The 8,427-nt window shown below is 46.7% G+C and overlaps 1 protein-coding gene across 3 annotated transcripts; it reads right to left on the minus strand.

The window, feature by feature from the left end:
• Positions 1-737: 737 nt before the first annotated feature.
• On the minus strand, positions 738-7,811 carry TVP23C (trans-golgi network vesicle protein 23 homolog C). Of its 3 annotated transcripts, none has more exons than XM_055723050.1 (7): positions 7,628-7,809; positions 6,358-6,440; positions 5,345-5,489; positions 4,783-4,872; positions 3,370-3,501; positions 3,154-3,282; positions 738-2,185 (listed from the first exon to the last, which is right to left on the minus strand). In XM_055723050.1, exons 3-7 carry the CDS (start codon positions 5,390-5,392, stop codon positions 2,153-2,155), a joined length of 432 nt encoding a protein of 143 aa, XP_055579025.1. In that variant the 5' UTR covers positions 5,393-5,489; positions 6,358-6,440; positions 7,628-7,809; the 3' UTR covers positions 738-2,152. The 3 variants fall into 3 exon arrangements, with proteins under 3 accessions (XP_055579025.1, XP_055579017.1, XP_055579034.1); XM_055723042.1 differs by lacking the exon at positions 7,628-7,809 and adding an exon at positions 7,164-7,276; XM_055723059.1 differs by lacking the exon at positions 5,345-5,489 and having other exon boundaries at positions 7,628-7,811.
• Positions 7,812-8,427: the final 616 nt, after the last annotated feature.

The following is an 8,427-nucleotide window of genomic DNA, read 5'->3' on the forward strand; positions in this document are numbered from 1 at the left end:
ATACTAATAAATGTCTCTGTCCTTGATTAAATAAACTGCAACTTCCAGAAAAGCACACTCTGTTTTCCAGCAGTTTGGGGGGAGCTTTGGCAGCAGGAGAATAAATGTTAAGTCCAAAACTTTCAACACATTTTAAAATAACTACCTCGTGGCTGGAGCTGTGCTGGAGTCAGGGGCATCCCTCCGACAGCAGCATCCAGCAGGAATCCTGGGCTGGAGCAGAAATGATTCCCATTCCATTGCACCATACGGGCCGAATACTGCACTTGCTCATGCCCGCGTGGCTGCAAAAGCACCCTCTCTTCAGTGATTGGTTTCATTTTGCCTGTTTACATTCGTTTCTTAGAATTAAATCATCCCTTCCATGTAAATGAGGACTAGAAGCTCCCGCCACACGTGGTATGAGCATTTATGGTAGCACACTGCCACCTGCCAGGGGCGAGCCAGGAACAGGACAGAGGGGCCCTACCAGTGCCCTCAGAAGCAGCACCTTAGCCACTCCAGCTGAGCCTCACAGGGTGACAATTACTCCAGCTCTGCGTGATAACAGCTCCAGCATCCTTAAGAAGAAAGCATTTGCACAGGGAAAACCATTGAAAGCCCCTGGGTGGAACGAACTGTGCTGGAGCTCACTGAACACCACCGTTTACCGTGACAAGTAATCCCTGTTAAAACTACATTACAAGAACATGGTGTATAAATAGAGCTCAACCATGAATCATAGAAGGGATATGTGGTCTGGTTAAACAAAGCATTATTTTAATTTCAAGATTTTATAAATACATATTTACAAAAGGAAGGTATCAATCCAAAGAGTTAAACAAATGTACAGCTCCCAAGTATTGCTACAGTACAGGGAGAGGAATCATGTTAATGCAATCCCACAATTTACAATACCCATTATTCAAAAAGAAACCACATTCTTAATTTGAAACGCCTCATCTGAACTTTACAACATCTGCCACTGCGAAAGGACAATCTGCCTTGAACAGGAATCACATGACAAGAAGGAACGGACCCCTTTCATACAGCTTGTCACACAAAACACACCACTTTGCCACCTAAGTGAACACACTGCAAGCCAACATTTCACAATCCTACAAAAGGCTTTTTTTCCACCCTGCAGACCCCTGGGGGAGCACAGCTTAAGGACAGCATGCTGCATGGATTCAAGAAACGTAAAACCCTGTTGGTCGCTGGTCGCATTCCCCGTGACCCTCTGCTGAGGGACCAGTGAAGAAACAGCAGATCACTCACCCTACACCCTCCTGGCCAGAGGACAAGACCCGTGGCACCAAATGCAGCGCCAACAAGACACCAGATGGCATTGCTTCAACAGCATTAGTCAGGCAGCACCTGCTCCCAGATTCACTCTGTTTCTGAAACTGTGTGTGCAACCTTCCCCAGAAACTGGTTTTACTCTTACTACACTCTCCATACAGACACAGACCTACAGGTGGCAGAGGGACTTCCCATAAATCCAGGGGTTTAAGATGTTACCGAGACCTCTAAGAATGCTTCAGATAAATAAAAGACCAGAGCTGCTCAGAAGTCACTTTCTGCAGTTTCCATGAGACTCCAATTATCTTCCCACTAAGCCAACAGCAACACTTCCTTTAGATGTTCTTCACTGCGCCCACCTCAGTACCATTCAAGTCACAGAATCAGAGAGATGTGGAGCCAAAAGAGCACTATCTAAACTCTGTAACAGAAGCAGCAACAACCTCCAAGAACAAAATGCAACAACGTCCACAACTGAAACTATGTGAGGCATCAACTGCTGGAAGAGTTGGGAAATTCTTGGTGAAAGAAGGCTCAGCTTGTGCATGGTTTTTCTGAAGAAGGATGTCCAGCAATTTTCTCTTAATTCATCCAGTAGTTTTAAACCTGTATGATAGCCACCTAGGATATTTTTTAGTTTGAAGTTTAGGCAAATTAATTCTAATTAATCAAACTAAAGAAAGGACTTAAACACAAACTGCTAGTAGAAAATCGAATATAAGTTGCTAGGAGTGTTAACCTGAAGTCTTGCACAATTTATTTACTTCTTTTAATTCACACTTCATGTATGCAGCTCCCAAATCTCATGGTCAGAGCAACATTCTCCGTCGTTCCCTACTGTGAATCAAGTCTGTCTTGAGGCTTCCACCACTCAGGATGCTGTTTGGTCCTCTTTAGCCACAGTCTACAGAAGGAAGAAGAAAAAAAAAAAAAAAAAAAGAATAAAAGGAGTATCAGAAAACTGTGTGACTCACTGCCATGATTCTTGGGCAAGACATTCGTTTCTGCCAGAGGTCAAGACTGGTCTGGGCCTCTGGTTAACCACTGCAGTGGTAAAAGCATTCAGAAGCAAAGCAAGCCACAGAGGAGGACAATCGCAGCAGATAGTCAAGAAAGGTTTATCAGTGTTTGAGCTTCCAGTGAGCATTTGTGAACCTGTGGCAGCCAAACCACCTGCCCCCCGAGCTGTCTGTGTAACACCATCAAGAAACTCAGTAAAAGCAAAAGCTAAATGACAGCCTGGAAGCAGAAGGAAGGAGGGCTGTGCCTCCTGCTGCAGGGACCTATGGAAGAAAGAAAACCCAGTGGTGGAGCAGAAAAGGACTGTCGAGAAGAGCTGGCTGGAAGTGAGAAAAATGCAAGAGGCAGTGGCAGCCCTTTTGGCTAAGAGCTATGCACGCTGCAGCCGTGCACTGACACACAAGGACCAAGGCAACATCCCTCCAGATGCGTGGTTTTGTGGCTAGCACAATCTGAAGAGGAAGCAGTGTGACGAAAGGAGTAATTTAACAATGTGTTATCCAAGAGCAGCAGAGTTTACCAAAAGCTATTTCATTCTGTGACCACATTCACCGTGTTCCCTATTTCCAATACACCAACCATATCCCAGTAACTTCTCTGGCACTTGTCCACGGCACCAGCAAATAATACGAGCTCACAAGACACTGCAAATGGGACTTGATGCTAATAATTGGCAAGTTACTCTGTGACTTAAAGAGCCTCAAATTCACAAGGATGTAAGGTGTGAAGGGTCCCACTGCAGAACTCTAAATAACAACTTTTTCAGTTTTTCCTTTCATGTCTAGGCAGGAAAGAAGATTATGGACAGAAAGGAGTATAACCGGAGGGTTTCCAAAACCCTGGGAATCTTACCTGCCGCAAGAACTGCTTTCCAAGATAGCTGGTGGCCATGCTCGTCAAGTTCTTTCTACTGCCAACTTTACACCTGATATAACCATAAAGGTTGGCTCCCTGAAGCACCACTCCCATCACCACCACTGCCTAAGACACAAGAAAGTAAAGTCACTAATTTGCACTGCCTTACTTGTAACATGCAAGATCTATTACTGATTGAGGGAGTCAACTCACCAGCCATTTCACTTTGAAAGAAAAGAGAGCGCTGAAAGCAAATATCACCCAGATCATGGGACAGGTAATTAGACCTAACCAGAAAATTCGTGACTCTGCTTCTGATGAGGCTTTACTCCCTTGCGTTGATACCTAGAAACAGAAAAGAAATGGGAGATTAACAGGCTGCTCCATCGTATAGATCACACTGTCATTTAAAACAGTCCAGAATCTGCAAGCCCCCTGGTTTTTGCCTCCACACAACAGTACTGGGTGCTTTCAAGATCAGTTTCTACATCACACAGATCTTTCCGCAACAGAAGATGTTTCCATTCAAGAGACCCTTTTGTCAATTTTCAATCAGAAACTGTGGAGGCAGCTGCATCAAATCCTCTTGGAATGCTTGGGGCTAAAAGGTGAGGTTTGGGCAACATGACATTTACTGCATGGCTCAGTTACAAAGCTTAGAAAGAGCCAAACAGGTAATGTCTTTCTACCTCCAAACCACTGCACAGACAACCAGAATTTCACCAATCCTAGCACTGGCAGAACTAAATATTGATAATCTTAGGCATTAAAGTAGGGTAGTTTTTTCTTTACACATGCAGAGGTCTCATTCACATCACACTACTGATTTTATAAGGTCTTTACAGAGCAGAAGATCCTAAGCAAACACTCACTTCTTCCTGTAAATTAAAACATCTGGGCTGGGATTAACAACTTACAGGTAAATTTACAGCAGTTCAGCTACCTCTCTCTCTCTTCCCCAGTACGTTTTAACTTTTCTAAACTAGCAGTTTTGAGAAAGAATGTGCCTGTAGTGAGTGCACGAACTCAGCTGAAGAAAGGTTTAAGTTCGAGTCCCTACACCAGCGCAGAGGGCACATGGGATCAAGGAAACGATCTTTACCTCCCTCCAGATTTGTATGCCATTAGCTCCATACAGAGGTAAGAGATAAGGATAGAAAGGGTAAACATGTGACATTCTGTGAGGTGCCTGACAGATGGGATGCTAAAGAGGTAGCAGTAGGCACCATGAACACAAAGGCAAAGCAACAGCCATGATGAATGCTATACATTTCTTCCTACTTCCAATAGTTTTCTATAGGAGATAAAACCTACGTCAGCTGTCCAAAGTCCACACCAGAAAACTTGCAGGTTACCGGTGTGACATAAGAACCTTTACTGCATTTTATGTGGAACTTTTAAGTTACTTACATTAAGCCAGATCAGTACATCATGAGAATTTTTAAACAATTCAACAACAAAAAAAGCTCACTCAGCAGCCTACATGAAACAAGCCCATGGTTACAGATCTGTGGCTGGAAGTAAATGTCTACCTTGTGCAATCTATCATCACAAGCATAACTGCCAATTAATAGGGGTTTCATAAAACAGAAACCATGAAAAGAAAAAAAAAAAAAAGAAATATACCTTCCTGGCTTCAAATATCCAGTGACTTCTACCATCATCATCCACCTGGTTCCACCAACGAAGGCCAACCATCAGTCGCCCTGTGACATTCTGAAATAGAAGAAAAGTTATGAGCTTTATATCTTCTGCTAAAAGAAACCATTTGCCAAGGTTCAGCTGTTTGGGTTGCTACTGTCAATGGTGATCATTTGCCTTACACTTGGGAAAACAAGATTACAAGGCTCTTATGTCCACAACAATCTATTTCCTAATATGTCCAGTACAACACTAATTTACTGTGAGGCGTACTTCTGGTGATTCCAAAGTGCTCTGATAAGAAAGCCTGTGCTAAAAGAAAGCTTAATATATATGTCCTCCATTTGATTTTCAAAAGAAACTAAGTACACAAAGATTTAAGAGTTATTTCATAACGCTCTGCAATACATCACAGTACTTGAGGGTATCTGGGGTATCATTTTGTGGCAAAGGCATGAAGAAGTTACTTTCCTTGTGACATGAATACCACTGTTCAATTATTCCTATACAGTAAGACGAAGATAACAAAAGTGTAAGAGGAACTTACCTTTACAGCCCAAAAGTCACATGACAAGAGGAGGATAATAGTCACCATGCAGGCAATAAAGCTGCTAGTTAAGAGCTCACAGAGCAGATAGACAACTATCGCACTGACTCGGAAGAATAAGTGGAAAAATGATGCCACTGGATGCCTGGAATGAAGTACAGTACAGTCACAGCTCTTTCAGACAAGACACCAAGCAATTTCAGAGAAATGACACTGCCACATGATCTCCCACCAACTCACAGGATAAGGATCAGCATCATAACATCAACCCAGTGTGTAATGACTTCTGAAAATATGGGAAATAAATTGACTAGAAGCTCATCATAAGGAAGACACATTCCACATGCAGTGATATCCCACATGCAGACAGAATTTGGGGTGGAAGGGGACAGGGAGTTTTACCTCGTGTTCAGTATAAGACAGTTTTTATGGGGTAAGTTTAAAAAGATTCTAGCAGAGGAAATACCTCTGAAGGAAAAATGGTATTTCTCAACACAGCAGACTTGCCCTTCTTTCTTATTTCTGCAGCTTCCAGGTCAGAAACACGCAGTACTGAGCTGAGGTCACCACAGCACGTGGGTATGGACACTGCTGTGGGGCAGGAGTTTGGGCAGAAGGAGGTGGCTGGGCTAGCTATGCCAGGACACGGCAGACAGCAGGGCAGCACAAAACGTATTCAAGAACAAGGGCTGGGAAGGGACAACAGACTAGGCCACACCAGCACTCGACACGATGAGAACCTCCTGTTAGAGTCGTCGTATCAGTGTAGATTCCTTTCATGCAGGAACACGAACACATATTAAACATGAGGGACCCAGAAGCATGAAGGCACAGGTCTATAAGTTCCAACTGAGCTTCTGGAACTGGTGCTCCCAGTCACCCAGAAATTACTCTCCATTACTTCCAAATAAAGAAGGTATTTGCCATTCCATGTTTTGATGTAATACGGCAGTCCTTTCTTTCTCATGCTTCTGCCCAGAACTCATCTAGAAACTCTCTCTATGGCCACTGACCTTATTTTTGACTTTTTTGATCTCCTGGATGCATCATCATCTGCATCAAAGAGAGACACATCTTCAATGTCATCACTGCTGTCCTAAAGCGGGGAACAGATGCAAAAAGCTACATGAGAAAACATAATCCACTTCCAGCTTCAAGCAGGGACGCTTTTGATTACCCAGAATGTTACAGCTGCCCTTTAAAATCAAAATAAATTTGGAATGAATGTGAAGATTCAACCACATACAAAGCAAAACATGCAATGTGTTTTGATTTGTGCTTTCTCAAAACTACATAAACTCACACCGTGAGTCCAAGGATCCTTGCTGCACCCCGGCAGTTAACCGCACAGCCTTGCCTCGGGTGCTTTACTCATCGTTCCTCCCAGAGAACCCATTACCTGCCACAAAAGCTGTTCCTAAATCAGGCAACGCGCACACAGACAGACAGACACGCACGCACACCCCAATCTCAGTGCAGATACTGGCGACGGGAACAGAATTATCACTGTCACAGGCAGGCCGGTCTCTGTCGCAGGCCTTACGTGACTCCAACCCTCACCCAAGGAACGTCTCCCCTGAGCCCGGCCCTGCCCCAGAGGCCTTCCCCGCCACAACACCCACCTGCCCCGGCCCCCAACACCTCCCCCGGGTGTTTAACCGATTCGGGAGCGGTTCCCAGCGCTTGGGGGCTCCAGCGCGCAGCCCCGGGGCTGCGGGCCGATAGCAGCCGGCAGCACCTACCGTCCCCGCTCCCCCGGTGCGGCGGCCGCAGGCCCCCCGCGCTGCCCCCTGACCCCTCCCGGCGGGGGCCGCCTCACCTGCCGTAACATGGCCGCGGCCCCCTCACTTCCGCCTGCCGCGCCACGTCACGGCCGCGGGCCAATCGCGACACGCCCCGCCCCGCACGCATGCGCGCTGCCGCGCCCCTCTCGCCTGCCGTAGCGGTGACGTCACAGGGCGGCGCTGAGGCCGTTGGCGGCTGCTGAGGGGCCGGGCCCGGAGGGGAGCGGGAGGCGGCCGCGCTGGGGCTCCCCACGGGGCAGGGCCCGGGCCCGCAGCTCTCTGTGGACCGGCCTCCGGGATGGACGCTCGTCCTCGGGGAAGAGGCTCCGGCACTCGGGAGCCAGGCGGGCCCACGGGGACGCTGCGTGAGCCACGGCAGCGCCGTGGAGCAGGAACACGTTACACCCAGACTCTATGCCGAGGGGAGTCGGCCAGAGGGACAGCTTTCAGAGGAAAAATGGCTTTTCTGGAGCCTCACCTTTCCTGATCCGTAACGTACCTGAGAAACACGGCGAAGAGCACGGTACCAAGCCAGGTTTCAGGTTTTTAGCCACCACCATCATTCACGCAGGGCTGGTGGGTGTCTGTGTTGACTGACACAGGCTGGTACCTTCTGCAAAAGCTGCCTGTACACACCACCCAGCTCTCACTTCACTGGGCCCCTTCCCGAGTAGCTCACCAAGTCTGTGCTCCTGGGACAGGTCAAAAACAACTGAATGTCTAGAAAATGTGATAGAAAAAGCTCAAAGTGGAGTTACGCCCTCAGATCAGTATTTTTAGAACGTGAGGAAGGACTGAGCAGCCGTGCTGAAAACAAAGGGGAAGTTTTAAGCTTCAATTTGTGCAAAGTCTACAGAAAGACACAGAGCTTGCAGAAAAAAAAAGTGCAAGTCGACAGTGCCCCGATTATAAAATTCCTCATTACAGCCATCTGTGAGCATACACAAAACAAAAATTCTACTGGAAAACCTCTGAAGAAAAGTCACCTGGTTGGGATTCCGCCCCCCCTGGCCCCTTTTTTTTTTAAAGCATGTTGCCAAACATTTGCTCTGAAGACAAAGGAATAAAAATATTAATAGTACTTTATGCTTTGGTATTTTGTGGTAGATACAGCATTTTCACACACAGCATTTCCTCCCAGATGACCCCAAGGTGCTGTTCGGTACCTGGGCCAGGACTCACCCAGAGCTGGGAAGCAGCTCTCTGCTGCTTCCACCGTATTCTGGCGTTGGCATTCGACACAGCTCCTTTGGCTCTCGGAGTTTCCACCCCACTCACCCCCAGGCGCCTGCGGGGGCG

The sequence above is a fragment of the Falco cherrug genome, chromosome 1 (assembly GCF_023634085.1).
Source record: "Falco cherrug isolate bFalChe1 chromosome 1, bFalChe1.pri, whole genome shotgun sequence".
NCBI lineage: Eukaryota > Metazoa > Chordata > Aves > Falconiformes > Falconidae > Falco > Falco cherrug.